This window comes from Neophocaena asiaeorientalis, unplaced genomic scaffold (genome assembly GCF_003031525.2).
Source record: "Neophocaena asiaeorientalis asiaeorientalis breed wild unplaced genomic scaffold, Neophocaena_asiaeorientalis_V1.1 scaffold984, whole genome shotgun sequence".
NCBI lineage: Eukaryota > Metazoa > Chordata > Mammalia > Artiodactyla > Phocoenidae > Neophocaena > Neophocaena asiaeorientalis.
The window spans coordinates 53,532-69,513 of NW_020173667.1; the positions used below are offsets into that span (position 1 = coordinate 53,532).

General features: G+C 44.4%; 1 protein-coding gene across 3 annotated transcripts in view; it reads right to left on the minus strand.

The window, feature by feature from the left end:
* PRMT2 (protein arginine methyltransferase 2) overlaps positions 1 to 2,396 on the minus strand; it is a 38,518-nt gene extending 36,122 nt beyond the window's left edge. For all 3 annotated transcript variants that reach the window (XM_024748063.1, XM_024748064.1, XM_024748065.1), the window contains exons 1-2: positions 2,281 to 2,396; positions 951 to 1,047 (exon numbers count right to left, since the gene is read on the minus strand). In XM_024748063.1, the coding sequence (XP_024603831.1) occupies positions 951 to 989 (39 nt within the window). In that variant the 5' untranslated portion in view covers positions 990 to 1,047; positions 2,281 to 2,396. The remainder of the gene's footprint in view (positions 1 to 950; positions 1,048 to 2,280) is intronic.
* Positions 2,397 to 15,982: the final 13,586 nt, after the last annotated feature.

Genomic DNA, 15,982 nt, shown 5'->3' on the forward strand with positions numbered 1-15,982 from the left:
AAAAAAAAAAAAAAAAAAAAAAAAAAGATGGTGCAGAAGCACAAATATCAATTCATAATTCATAGTAGTGTTTGCACTTGAGACAGAGGAAGAAGAATGGGACTGGGGTTGGGGAACAAACTTTATTTATGTTTTTTTATTCATATATATACTTATATTCTGAAGTAAATATAACAAAATGTTAGCAAGTTTCCACTTCTGTGTAATATGTATTGATACTTGATGTCTGCAATGTTATTCTGTAAATGTTCCAGTAGTTTTTAAATTTCTCAAAAGAAAATTAAGAGATCCATGAAATTAAAACTTTTATGATTAATTTTAATCATATTTTAAGAATCATATTTTCATAATTTTAAGAAACAGATTAATGAAATGATCCAACTATAAATAAAATTTCTATATATAAAAACCCAAATGAATTTAGAACAATAATTAGAATGTAAAGAGCAAAAAAATGTTAAAATTGACATCACAGACATGAAAATGTTTTTTAAAAAACATCATTTATTAGAGTATTCTGGTTCTTAATTTTACATAATTGACATTCCTTTAAATTTAAGGTGACTTTTTTTTTACTGTTAACTTGAATGAAATTATATGTGTGTCCCAGGCAGATAAACAGTATGAATATATAAATCTTTTCTAATGTCCAACCTGTCTCTAACATATTATGTCTGGGATGTTTTTAAACAACGAAAAAAAAAATGTGCTTTCTTCACCAGCTCAGGTGCCAAAAATGGAACCCTAGATTCCTGGGAAGTGTTTACAGTGCCCATTTCAGAATGTCATGTGTGACCTTTACACTGTGCATTTCCTTTATTTAAGCATCCCCTGGTTAGTGGCCACCCTCTAAGGTCCAAGGAAAATGCCATCACTCTGGGCTGAGCTCCACTCTCTGTAATGGTCCTGGTCTTTAAATACAAGTTCTCACACAGCAGAACTGAAATTACCTGCAACTCACTTCTGGGGCAGTCACCTGGTGTTGCCATAATTCCTTTGGGATCTGCACATAGCTGCTGCTTTAATGTTTCATTTTCCCCTCCATTTCTATTTTAAAAAGAGAATGAGAAAATGCTTGTTATGTTGCATAATAATTAAGTCCACATAACTTCTAAAGTCCACGAAAAAGGTCCTCTACCAAATGGAAATAAATGTAAAGAATGAACAGAAATGAAATTTATAAACACAATTCTTACAAAATCAATTGAAAGCATTTAAAATTTATGAACTCCAAACAGTGTATATTTTCATCACTAGCCTGCAAGGTGTTAACTTTTTCATTGGCCAAAGACTGTTAGTTTCTGTTAGATCACTGGGTTGAATTAAAACAATAAATTGATGTCAATTCCTTCCTTGGGGCCCTGACTACTTTAACTCCAATTAGAATTTCCTATCTGGGGCTTTAAAGTGTTTCCACTAACAGGAACCAAGGTCTGCATCTCTCAGAGGCTTTTCTTCTCATTCTCAATCTTATTTTTCCAGTGACAGTGTAACCCATACTACGCTCTGAGATGGATGTGTGCTTTTTTCAATTATACAGCAATTCTTTGTTTAAAATGAGGGCTTCACTTTATCAATCAAGACCCAATACTTCTTTGGGTGACGTTTGTAATTATAAATACTAATACACATGCATTGCATTTTCGCTGGAAACACTGCACTGGGGCCAGAATGGGGCTGGGCCGGTGGGAGGGCGGGGCCGGGTTGACGGATGGGGCCAGGGTGGGCGGAGCGGGATAATGGGGCGGGGCCTGGATGGGGCGGAGCTCGGTTGAGGGGCGGGGCAGGGTTGGGGGAGAGGGCCAAGGATCCTGAAGGGCAGGTGGCCAACGGGGTGGGGAGAGAAACAGGGGAAGAGAGGATGAAGGGAGGGGCAGGGCGTGACGCGTGAGCAGAATGGGTAGTGAGGGAACGGAATGTGACCTGCTCTCTGAGAGGGTGGGAGATCGGCCCGGAAGCCAAAGGCCGACTGGATGTGGGCGTGGCACTGGGGCGGGGCTAGGGGAAGGGCGGGGCACTGTGGGCGTGGTTGGGGAGAGAGCGGGGCAGCGGGGCGATGGGTGTGGCGCCGTAGGCGTGCTCGGAAGGAGGGCGTGGCCCTGGCGGGGGCGGGGCCCCAAGCTCGAGGTCAGCACAGAGGCGGGAAGGCGCGGAGAAATCTCGATAGGGGGCGGCGGCCTCGGACCGTCCGCTGACGCACACTTCGGGCGAGGACCCCTCACCTGGCATGTCCTGCCCTACGCGCGGTCCAGCCGCCCGAGCTGCCCACGGGAAACCTACCTCAGCCGCGCTTCTCCGCTGAGGTTGGCGTCCACACCTCCGACACGGAGGGGCAGCCAGCACCCACCAAGAGCCCGAGCCGCCGCCCTCAGCCCGCGCAGGCGCAATGTACGCAGGCTGCCCGCGTAGAAAGCCCCGCCCTGGAACCGGCTTCGCGCGCATGCGCCGCCGTACACGCCCCGCTGTCCGGAGAGGGGAGCCAACGCCCTGGACTGCGCAGGCGCAGTGCGCTCGGGGGCATCCCGGCGAAGACCCGGTCCTGGACCAAGCGCCCAGCGCAGGCGCGCCTCGCGGATCCCGCCTTCGGCCGTTGCGCGAGCCCGGGCGCTGTGCTCCAAGCGTGCGGGCTCGGGCTTGCGTCCCCGGGCGCTGGGGGCAGCCCGGGGAGGGGGCGGGGTGGCGGCGCAGGCGACGGGGAGCGGGAGCCATCCTGGTCTGGGGGTCACAAACCCGCTATGAATGACAGAAGCGGCTGATTTCCGGAGCAGGACCCGCTTTCTTGTGCTTTTCTTGTAGTAATTAAGTTAACCTTCCCAACCACACTGTGAAGTGTGAACCTTGTGTCGTTCTTTCCAGTTGACAAATGGAAGCAGAGTGATTTTTTAGTTATAAACTTCGGAGAGGAAGTTTGGGCTTTAAAGAAAAACAATAACGTTATTTATTGGCCACTGCTACGTGGTGGCCTAATGGGGGTGGGGCAGGTGGTGGCTGGAGCCGGAAAGGTAGGAGAAGGTGGTCAAAATCCTAGAGAAAGTAGGGTGGCGGGTGCCAGGGCCTGCGAGAGCGGAAAATAGGGAGACGATGTGAATGGGTGTAGGGTTTCAGTTTCACAGGATGATGAGAATTAACGGGGATGAATGCTGGCGATTGTTGCACAGCAATGTGAGCTATTTAATGTCACTGAACTGTACACTTATAAATGGTTAAGATAAGTTTTATGTGTATCTTACCATAATAAAAAAAAGCAGGAACACAAATTACCAATATATGAAATGAAAAAGGAATTCAGTACAGATGCTGTAGATTTTTGTAAAGATAATATACTAATGTTATGAAACTTTGTCCAAAAATTTTAACAAATTAGACAAATTCCTTGAAGAACAACTTACCAAAACTAAACGAGAATATTTAGGAAATCTACATAGTTCTAGATTTTCGAAAGGAATTAATTTCATAATTAAAAATCTTCTTACAAAGAATACTCCAGGGGCTTCCCTGGTGGCGCAGTGGTTAAGAGTCTGCCTGCCGATGCAGGGGACACGGGTTCGTGCCCCGGTCCAGGAAGATCCCACGTGCCGCGGAGCGGCTGGGCCCGTGGGCCATGGCCGCTGGGCCTGGGTGTCCGGAGCCTGTGCTCCGCAACGGGAGAGGCCACAACAGTGAGAGGCCCGCATACCGCAAAAAAAAAAAAGAATACTCCAGGAGCAGATGGCTTCACTAGTAAATGCTTCCAAACATATAAGGAGAAAATAATACTGTTACACAAATTCTTCCAAAAAATAAAGAAAACTGAAACACTTCCTAACTGGTTCTATGAGGCCAGCATAACCCTGCTATAAAATACTAAAAGACAGGGCTTCCCTGGTGGCGCGGTGGTTGGGAGTCCGCCTGCCGATGCAGGGGACGCGGGTTCGTGCCCCGGTCCGGGAGGATCCCACGTGCCGCGGAGCGGCTGGGCCCGTGGGCCATGGCCGCTGGGCCTGCGCGTCCAGAGCCTGTGCTCCGCAGCGGGAGAGGCCACGGCAGTGAGAGGTCCACATACTGCAAAAAAAAACCCAAAAAAACAAAAACAAACAAACAAAAAAATACTAAAAGACACAGAAAAAAAGTTAAAATGGCTAAGACAGAGAGCATTGCTCACCACGAAGTTCTACAAGGGTTAAGTCGTAACCCACTGCGGTTGGACGACAGGGCACCCTGAGAGGAATTCAGGATTTGGCACTCTGTGCTTTGGATACACAGACCCCTAGATGCATCACTCAGGAAGAATTTCAATGACCTGGATTCTTGTATCTTCCCATACATAGAAAAGTACTAAAATCATTAACTTGAGATAACTGTGCTTTGTGATTAACAGCAATCTTTTACCAAAATGTATGCTTGACTGCATGTATTCCCAGGCCAAAAATCATACATAAACTGGCCCCTCCCCTACCTCTTCCGAGCAGTTCCCTCAGAGCCACTGAGAGGCTGTCTCCCGAGCTATAATGCTCAGCAAGACCCTACATAAAACTTAAACTCACAACTCTTATGTTGTGCGTCTTTCTTTAACTGGAATTCAGCAAAAGCAATCCGGTGATATATAAAATGATTACATATCATGACTGAGTGTGGTTTATTCTAGGAATGAAAGAATGTTTAATATTTAAAAATCAATGTTATTTCCACATTACAGATTAGAGGGAAAAAAACATGAGCATCTACATAGGTGCAGAAAAAAACATTTCATAAAATTCCACACCCAATAAACTCTTACAAAACTAGAAATACCTTAGTTTGTGAAAGGACACACAGATAATATTTAATAACAAAACAGTGGATGCTTTCCTCCTGGATTCAGGCACAGGACAAGAATGTCCTCTATCACCATTTCTATTCAACAGTGTACAGGCAGTCTTATCCAATTCAAGAAAGACAGAGAAAGACAAAGAATGTAAAGATTGAAAGGAAAAAGTAAAACTGTCTTTGTTCACAGATGGTATGATTGTGTTTGCAGATAATCCAAGATAATCTACAAATAAAGTATTACAATTAATGAGTGAATTTCTAAGGTCTCTGGATGAAGGCCCAATATGGTAACAATCAACAGTTGGAAATTCCAATCTAAAAATGTCATGTACAGTAGCACCAAGTAACATCAAATGTCATCTACCCTTTAGCAACTAACAGAACAACAGGACAAACAAAAAAACACACACAGTAAGGATGTAGAAGATCTAAACAACACTATCACACCCATGATTTAATTAACAATCAAAGTGTCAATAATACACCAAACAACTGCAGAATACACCTTATTATTAAGGTCATATGGAATGTTAACCAAGAGAGACCATAGACTGGCCCGTAAAATAAGTCACAATAAGTTGCAAAGACTGAAATCTTAAAGTGTGTTCTCTGACCATAGTGAAATAAAATTAGAAATCTATGCAGTAAGAAATCTAGAAAAGTCCCAACATTTGGAAATTAAGCAGCATATATCTAAATAACCCATGAGTGAAAGAAAGAAACCAAAGAGATACTATTTTCAATTTCAAATTGAATGTTAATGAAAATATACTCCTATGGACTGAATGTCTGCATCACCCCAAAACTCATATGTTGAAATCCTAACCCCAAGGTGATGGTATTAAGTAGCAGAGCAGTTCAGAGGAGATAAGATCATGAGAGTAGAGCCCTCATGAATGGGATCGATGCTCTTATAAAAGGGATCCGAGAGAGCTCCCTGCCCCTTCTACACATGAGGACACAGCAAGAAGACGGCCGTCTGTGAACCAGGAAGCCCTCACCAGACACAGGAAGTGGGCACCATGATCTTGGACTTCCAGCCTCCACGACTGTGAGAAATAAATGGCTTATGGTATTTTTGTTGTAACAGCCCACTCAGACTAAGATACATATATTAAAATTTGAGTGATGCAGGTAAAGCAGAGCTTAGAGAGAAATTGATGCTTTCAGTGCTTATGTTAGAAATGAAGAAAAATTAAATCCATGATCTAAACTTCCAACTTAAGAAGCTAAAATTAAAAAATAAAGGAAAAGAAAATTAAAACTAAAGTTTCAGCAAACAAAGTTTAGCAAGGTAAGTCAAAGAAGGAAATATTAAAGATATAAACATAAATTACTGAATGAGGAAACAACAGAAAAATTAACAAAGACACAAGTTGGTTCTCTGAAAAAATTAATAGAATTTATAAATTCCTAGCAAGATTTATCAAGAGAAAAAAAAAGAGCTATCAATATTAGAAATGAAAAAGGGACCTCACCCCAGATGACACCAACGTTAAAAAGATAAACGGTAGACTGTGACCAACTTTGTGCCAATACATCTGATAACTTGTATGAAATGGACAACTCCTTTAAAGGCATAACCTAACAATCCTGACCCAAGAGAAAATTAAAGAATATAGAGAGAGTTTTTAAATTTTGTACAAAAACCTTCCCACCAAGAAAATTCCAGTCCCAGATGGTTTAATGGTGAATTCTATCAAATGTGTAAAGAAGAAATAACACCAATGTCAACAAAAAAATTAATCAATAGTGAATCTACAGAAGAAGGGGAAAATATTTCTGGAGCCAACCTGAGGATTATAAGCCAGGAGACAGTCGTTCAGAAAGCTCTGAGAATTGTTCCACCCATTAGAGGTCAAACACAGTTATAGATAAGTTCTTGAGACAAAAGGTTATATGTCAAGTGACATATTGACCAGTTACACAATCCAGATCTGCATGTATCAGTACAAAGTGAGTAGCGGGACACCGTGACCCTTTACAAGATTAAGAAGGAATGTTGTCTCCCAAGGAGGTTTGGTCAATGCAGATGCACGACACACACTCAAGGGGAGGGAAGAGGCCCAAACGGGCAGAGAACCATTTTATGTTTAAAATTTTCTTGTACTGCCATAAAATATGAATTTCATTACATCACCAGTATTAAACAAAATCTTAAGAAAATAGGGCATGGACACTTCCCAATTGTTGTATGAGGCAAACATAACTCTATACAAACACCTCACAAATACAAGGAAGGAAAATTGCAGACAAATAAACTTCGTAAAAATAGATGCAAAAATCCTTAACAAAATATTAGCAAATCAAACCCAACAATATATACAGAGGGCAATACATTATGGCCAAGTGGAATTTATCCCAGTAATGCAAAATTGGACTAACACTTGAAAACCGACGTAAATCACCATTTTAACAGAAGCAAAAAGAAAAATCATATTGATTATTTCAATAAATAAATAATTTTACAAAATGCAACAATCATCATTTTTTAAATCTCAGCAAAAATAGAACATCTTCTATCTGTAAAAAGCCATCTATCAAAAACCGTATCACTAAAATCATACTTAAGGACATTATATTAAAAGTTTTCATTAGAAACAAGGTAAATATATCCACTTTCACCACTTCTATTTAATATTTTATAGGAAATCCTGGCCAGCACAATAAGGCAAGTGTGAAATAAAATTCATATTTTATGGCAAGACAAGAAAAATTTATAAACATGAAAAATTTTCTGTGCCCTTTGGCCCCTGTCTCCCCTCACAGTGCATCATGTATCTGCATTAGGCATTGGCCTAACCCTAAGCCATCAGCAGGAATACCTGCTCGGTCGTAAAGAGCAGCATTCTCCCAGCACCAAGACAACTCCTTAAAGATAACATTCCTGGGAATTCCCTGGCGGTCCAGTGGTTAGGGCTCCACACTTCCATTGCAGGGGGCACGGGTTCCATCCCTGGTCAGGGAACTAAGATCCCACAAACCCCACGAAGCGGCAAAAAAAAAAAAAAAGAAAAGGAAGATAACATTCCTTCTTGATCTTATAAAGGGCCACAATGACCCACCACTTTGTACTTACAGATCTGGATTGTGTAAACTATCTACGTCATTTAATGTACAGCCCTCCATCTCAAAAACCTATATAACTGTGCTTTGACCTCTAGCAGGTGAAACAGTTCTCGGAGCTTTCTGAGAAGCTGTTCCCAGGTTAGAATCCTCAATTTGACTCGAATAAAATTTTCCATTTCTTTGGTAGATCGACTGATTAATTTTTTGTCAACACGAGTAAAGCAATAAAAAAAATACAAGGAATAAATATTAAAAGGAAGAAATAAAATTATTTATATTCACCGATACTTAGAATGTTTGCATAGAATAGCCTAAGGAATCTACAAAACAATTATTAGCACGAATAAGTGAATTTAACAAAATTGTGGGTTACAAGATCAACCCAGAGAAATAAATGTTTCGATTTATTAGGACCAAAACATCAAAAATGAACTTCTTAAAAAAATCATTTATTGTAGTGTAAGTACCTGACAATTAGCTTTTCGAATATAATGTAACATGTATATGATGCCAGACATTAAGCTTTCCCTGGTTGAGGCATCTACTTCACAGACATCCATCTCAGAAAAGCACATCGCCAGCAACACAACTAGATAAAGAGCCAGGCCACCCCACCCATGATTTTCCCTTTTTCAGGAAACACCAGTTGACCTAGATAACTGACCCTTTGATGGCTTGCTTTCCCTTCCTGTCCCTTAATTCCCACACTTACATTTTAAATTCACCAGTAAAGATTGGGCCAAAAAAACTCTAGACCCTGCCCTCGACCCCAATAAAGGCAGAACCCCAGAGAGAGAGCTTCCTCTCTCCACCTCCCCCCGCCCCACAGTGCAACCTGACTGTGTGCCCCAGACACGCCATGTACCTTCCAGGACCTGTGAGTAGCAAAACTTGCCTGTTTTTTTTTGCAGTACGCAGGCCTCTCACTGTTGTGGCCTCTCCCGTTGCAGAACACAGGCTCCGGACGCGCAGGCTCTGTGGCCATGGCTCACGGGCCCAGCCGCTCCGCGGCATGTGGGATTCTCCCGGACCGGGGGATGAATCCGCGTCCCATGCATCGGCAGGCGGACTCTCAACCACTGCGCCACCAGGGAAGCCCCCAAAACTTGTGTTTTCAAAGCCCTCTGATGGTGGTTGCTGAGGAGCATCTTGCAGTCCCAAGGAGAACCACAAGGGCTGGTCCAACCGCAACCTGGACACAGCCTTGGGAGATGTCTGAGGGGGCTGCCACAGACAGTAAGGGCCCAGGTGAGGGCCCCCAGGCACTTCCATCTGGTAACATCACTATGGACAGGCTGAGACTGACTGAAATAAGAATTAACATAAAATGCTTAAGAATAAATTTAACAAAAATATGTGCAAGACTTTACACTAGAACTAATTTTTAAATGATGAAAAAAATTTTGAAAGATCTAAATAAGTAGAGAGAGATTCCATGTTCACATATTAGAAGTTCAATATATTTAAGAAGTCAATTCTCCACAATTCTTCAAGAATTTTTAGAAAGATACAGTGGTCAAGACAGTGTGGAACGGGCAAAATGATAGATAAGGAGATCAATGGAACAGAAAAGAAAGTCCAGAAGTAGACCCACACTTTTACAGTCATTGATTTCCAACCAAGGTGCCCAAGCAGTTTGATGGGTTGAAGATAGTCTTTCCAAAAGGTGGGCTGCGAGAACAGGATGTTTGTTTAGAGACAATGAACCTGTCTGCCTGCCTCACACAAGACATAAAAGCTTATTTAGAATGGATCACAAACCTAAATGTAAAACTTTAAAGCTAGAAGCAGCAAAGATTCCTTAGACATAAAAAGCACTAAATAAAATTAGAAATTGGTAAATTAGACCAGTGGTCAGCAAACATTTTCTGTAAAGGGCAGGCCAGAGAGTAAACATTTTAAGCTTTGCGGGCAGTCGCAGCCAGAATCACTCAACCTTGCTGTTGTAGCGTGAAAACAGCTATAGACAATATGTAAATGAATGGGTGCGGCTGTGTTTCAATAAAACTTTTATTTACAAATCCAGGCAAAAAGGTAACTGTCCATAGATTGCTGGCAGCTGTACTAGACCATCAAAATTTAAAACTCTGGGGCTTCCCTGGTGGCGCAGTGGTTGAGAGTCCGCCAGCCGATGCAGGGGACACGGGTTTGCGCCCCGGTCTGGGAAGATCCCACATGCCACGGAGCGGCTGGGCCCGTGAGCCATGGCCGCTGAGCCTGTGCGTCCCGAGCCTCTGCTCCGCAACAGGAGAGGCCACAACAGTGAGAGGCCCGCGTACCGAAAAAAAAAAAAAAAAAATTTAAAACTCTGCTCATCAAAAAACACAATTAAGACTAGGCAAGTTATAACAGCAAAGGAAACCATCGATGAAAGGAAACGACAACATACTGAATGGAAGAAAACATTTGCAAATGATATGACAGATAAGGCATTAATATCCAACATATATAAACAGCTCATACAACTCAACATCAAACAAACAAACAACCCAATTAAATAATGGTCAGAAAAACTGAATAGACATTTTTCCGAAGAGGAAATGCAGATGACAAACTGGCACAAGAAAAGGTGCTCAACGCTGCTAATGATCAGCGAAGTGCAAATCAAAACCACATGAGATGCCCCCTCCCACCTGTAGAATGGCTGCCGTCAAAAAGTCTGCGAGCGGCAGTGTTGGCTAGGATGCGGAGGAAAGGGAACCCACATGAGATGCCCCCTCCCACCTGTAGAATGGCCTCATCAAAAAGTCTGCGAGCAGCAGTGTTGGCTAGGATGCGGAGGAAAGGGAACCCTCATGCACTGTTGGTGGGAGTGTAAATTGCTGCAGCCACCATGGAAAACAGTAGGGACGTTTCTCAGAAAACTAAAAATAGAGCTACCATACGATCCAGCAATCCCATTCCTGGGTGTATATCCAAAACAAAAACAATAATTTGAAAAGATACGTGCACCTCAGTGTTCATAGCAACATTATTTACAATTGCCAAGACATGGAAACAGCCTAAATGTCCATCAACAGATCAATGGATAAAGAGGCTGTGGTATATATGTATATATACACAATGGAACACTACTCAGTCATAAAAAAAAGAATGAAGGCTTGCCATTCGCAGCAACACGGATGGACTTGGAGGGCATTATGCTAAGTGAAATAAGTCAGACAGAGAAAGACAGATACTGTATGATAGCACTTATATGTAGGATCTAAAAAATACAACAAACTAGTGAATATAAAATAAGAGAAGCCGACTTACAGCTATAGAGAACAAACTTGCAGTTATCAGTCGGGGAGGGGCCGTATAGGGGTGGGGGAGTGGGAGGCACAAACTACTGGGTGTGAGACAGGCTACAAGGATGTATGTACTACACGGGGAATAGAGCCAATATTTTGTAATAACTGTAAATGGAAACTAACCTTTAAAATTGTATAAAAACGAAAGAAAGGGCTTCCCTGGTGGCACAGTGGTTGAGAGTCCGCCTGCCGATGCAGGGGACACGGGTTCGTGCTCCTGTCCGGAAAGATCCCACATACCGCGGAACGGCTGGGCCCATGAGCCATGGCCGCTGAGCCTGCGCGTCCGAAGCCTGTGCTCCACAACGGGAGAGGCCACAACAGTGCGAGGCCCGCGTACCGCAAAAAAAAAAAAATTTTTTTTAAAGAATAGGCAAACCATAGACTGGGAGAAAGTATTTGCAAAACATCTACCTATCAAAAGGTTCCTATATGAAATATATGACTCCTAAAACCGAAAAACTAAATTAATAAACAAATAAATAAATAGAAATGGGCAAATGACTTAATAGACACTTCATGAAAGAAGATATACAGTCAATAAGTACATGAAAAAATTCCTCAATATTGTTAGTTGTTGGGAAAATGAAAATCAAAACTCCAATGAGATACTTTTACACAGACTGGCTAAACTTCAAAAGACTGACACCCAAATGTTGGGACGGCTGTGGAGCAACCATAATTATCATACGTTGCTGTGGGAGTATAAAATACAACAGGCGCTACGGGAAAATGTTTGGCCTTTTCTTGTAAAGTTATACATATTATATAAGTTGGCTCTGGCTGCCACAATAAAATACCACAGACTGGGCGACTTAAACATCAGACATTTATTTTGTCTCAGTCTGGACGTCCATGATCAAGGTGCCAGCAAGTCCGGTTCCCATGAGTGCGCTCCCCTGGTTTGTGGATGGCCGCCTTCGCGTTCTGTCCCCACAGAGCTCAGAGAGACAGGCTCTGTGTCTCCCCCTCTTCTCATAAGGACACCAGCCCTATCGAATTAGCGCCACGCCCTTCTATCTTCATTTAACCTAAACGGCCCCCTAAAGGCCACCTCCAAGTGCAATCACACTGGGGTTGGAACTTCAACATATGAATACTGGGGGGTCACACTGGTCTACCCTACAGCCCAGAAAAAGAACTCCAAGGCATTCTCCAAAAGAAATGCAAGTGCCTTGCCCAAGAATGTTTATAACAAAAAAGTTGGTACCATTCTAAATGTTAGTGAACAGGAGAATGGATACACAGACTGTGGTGTATTCACACAATGAACACCGCTCACGAGATTTACTTTCACATCGGTGAAATCATGACAGCTTGAACTAAAAGGGGCTGAGATCATTCAAAATGAAACCAGGCTGCCGGGGACCCCGACCTTCTAGGCTGAGGAGTCAGAAAACGAAGGACAGGAGGCTGTGTGCCCTCCCAGGGAGCAGCGGGGGACTCGGACTGGGGAGCCTCCTGTAAGGAGCAGAACAGGCTCTAATCCAAACACACTTACTCCCGGGCCGGGGACCCTGGGAACTTGGCGCTGCTGATTTCCGGGCCGCAGCGAGCGGGCAAGGACAGTGCCTTGTGCTCCACGCTGCGTGAGTGGGAGTGTCTCTCATGTCTACCCTCCTGTCTCACCAGCATGTGCTGGGGGTGTGTGCAGGAAATTCAGACGACTTGTCTTCCTAGCTCACAAGTCTCTGCAACAAGAAGAGGTGCTGCTCAGGAGGCCCAGTGGCTACTAGACCTGACTGAAATCAAGAGATGCTGAGCTTCCAGGCTGATGCCACAGTGGGAGGCTAGAATGTTAAGTGTGGGAGATTGCAAATGCTGTCCTGAAAAACAAAACAGCCAGTTATTTTACCAGCAAAATGGATTTATTCGGGAATAGCAGAGGAATCGTAATTTGGGACATGCAGGCTATGGCAAACTGCAGGCAAGTCTAGAGAACACAGGAGAGGAAGGCCATTTCGCAGAGAAAAGGGGCAATTGGGAGGGGCTTCTTTGCAGGCAAGTCCACTGGAGGGAAGGGAGGCTTCAGGGTGACGGCTTCTCATTGGCTGGGCTACTGCTGGGCAGGAAGAAAACCCTCCTTCTCCTGCTGGGTGTAAAGTTGGCTTCCTCCAGCCCAGGAATGTGAACCGAGCTGGGAGGGAAGGTACGGGGCAGGGGATCTCCCCATTCAGGGCATCCTGACTCCATTTTAGATGAGATTTCTCTTTAATTTTTGCCCCCAGATGGCCACAGTACTCTGCAGTTTTTCCCAGCAAGAAGTGGACCCGTTGAATCCTGGCTGGCCTTGCAATGCACCCACAGAAGTCGCAGAAGTGACCGTGTGCAATTTCCAAGTTTAGGATTCAAGAGGCCACTCAGTTTCCAATCTCACTCTTGAAACCCATACCACCAGGTGAAAAGGCATAGGTGAGCCTGCTGGATGAGCAGAGATAGAGGGCTAAATCACCCAGGCACATAAACACACACACACACACACGCATATGCATGCACACAAACACAAACACAAACACACACAGGCACATGCACACCACACACACACACACACCTGACAACCAGTCACCTCCAGAACCAAAGCCACCTGGCTGACCAGCAGTAACTACAGACAGGAGTGAGTCCAGATGACACCAGCATAAGAACTGCCCAGCTGAACAAATCCCAAATAACCAATGCACAGAATCGTGAGCTAAATAAATGATTGTTGTTTGAAAACACTAAATTTTGGGACAGTTTGGTATGCAGCAAAAGCTAATTGATACATCAAGGAATGCTAATTAAAACCACAATGAGTTGTCGCCATACGCCCATCAGAATGGTTGAAAGACTAAAAATACTGAAGTGTTGGTGAGTACCTTGACCGATTAGAGTTACACGTTGCTAGGGGAGGGAGGATATGAGCCGGTATAATTATGTTAGAAACTATTTGGGAGTTTCTGGTACAGTTAGACATATGCCTGTCCTGTGATTCAACAATTCCACGCATAGGTATGTGCCCCCTCCCCGCAAAATTTCATACGCGCCTCGACAGATAAGTGCAAGAAGGTACACAGTGGAGGGATGGCGTGAAGGAAACTTCTGGGGTCCTGGAGTGGGTCCGTATCTTTAAAAGGGTGCAAATGGGTGTTGTATACTATGTAAGCCACACAATGTAAAGTACACCTCAATTGAAATTAATCTCTCAATGTCTTTAAAAAGATGTGTGCCCTCCACTGTGTGTAAGTAATTTGTGGGTGGAGGGTGAACTGTGGGGGTTTTAAGGGCTGTAAAGTCTTTGACACTCTTCCCATCACATTCCTCTCCCTGAATCTGGGTGGGCTTTAATCAATAGAACAGGAGAACAGCTGTGACCTCTGAGGCCAGCTCACAAGAGGCCATGTAGCATCCTCTAGTTCTGCTGGAATGCTTGCTCTTGGGACCCAAGCCGCTCGGGGACCCACACACATGACAGATGTGCAACTGTACAGGGGGCCAGGGGACCCACTGCCATCATTTGAGCCATTCCACTGTTCCAGGCTTCCCAGCTGTGGTCCCGGACATCGTGGAGCTGAAGCAAGCTGTTCCCCTGCACTCTGACCGACGTGCACACTGAGAATGAGGAAGAGGTTGAGGGCTTTACACTGTCTGCTGGTGTTTCTTGTGTGGCAGTGGGAACTGGGGTGGAGTTTGGTGCTTTGACGTGGCTGCTGCCAAAGCAGGAGCCTAAAGCCTACAGCACTAGCTTGAAATCAGGCAGGAGCTGGGGGGCCTTCGCACCGGGGGTGGAGGCGTGGTCGACCACGGCAGGGGCAGCAAGGCGATGCTCCTGGAGGCAGGAGGAAAGACCTCTGTTATTCAGCCCAGGAAGCCGGGCACCAGCGTGGCCTGCGTGCAAGTCGAGGTGATGCCAGGACTGGTGAAGCGGCTTCCAGACAGTCAGAGTGTCAGCGGGGGTCTTGCAGCTACACATCTAAGCTACGGTCAGGGAGAGAGGAACTAAAGAAGGATCATCCAATTTGCAAACAGAACTTAAAAGAGCTATAAAGGAGCCACGATTGGCTCAAAAATGAAACTATTTTTCACCCCCACCCTCTCCCCAGGCCCCCACCCCCAGTCTCTCTCAGCAGAAGATTCTCAAACAAAGAGTGAGCTCAGGGCAAAGACTGAATCCGAGACACTGTTGGGGAAGTGTGGTCTCAGAATAAAAGCAAGACGAGGTGGGATTGGAAAACCCTCTAAGACTCGGAAACAAGTTAATTGCTGCCTCATAGACCCGTTCAGGTGGGCAAAAGCCTTCTGTGGACCTGGCACTCGGGCCCTCGGATGCTCTTGTGTTAATCAGCCCCAAACCTGAGGTCACTGGACGCAGAAGTCTCATGGGGACCAATTAGAAAAGGGTCTGTTTCAAAGAGATTCGGGTGTAGGTTTTGTCAAAATGCATGAACACCGATGAACTTTGCAGAAAACCCACAGTTATTAAGAGAATGGTACCAGCAGAATCCACAGCAGCTTGCACTAAAAGAAGCAGAGACAGCACAAGATGGAAAGAGGCGTTTGGACCCTGAACTTCTCCAGGTAGGTGGAGGCTACAAACAGGGGCTACTGTTCATGGAAAAGGAAGAATGACTCAGAACATGGACAGGGGTCAAAGCCAAGTCAGGGGAAACATTCCTGGGCACTGTGGGCTGATGAAGCCTGGTGCTGTGTGCTGGGCTGGACGGTGCTACCCTGTGCCTCCCATTTCCCCTTCAGAATGGACGGTCCAGCAAAAGCTGTTCTAATATGGAAGTTTACAGAAATTCAATCTCACCTCAAGAAACAAGAAAAATCTCAAACAAGCAATCTAATCCTAC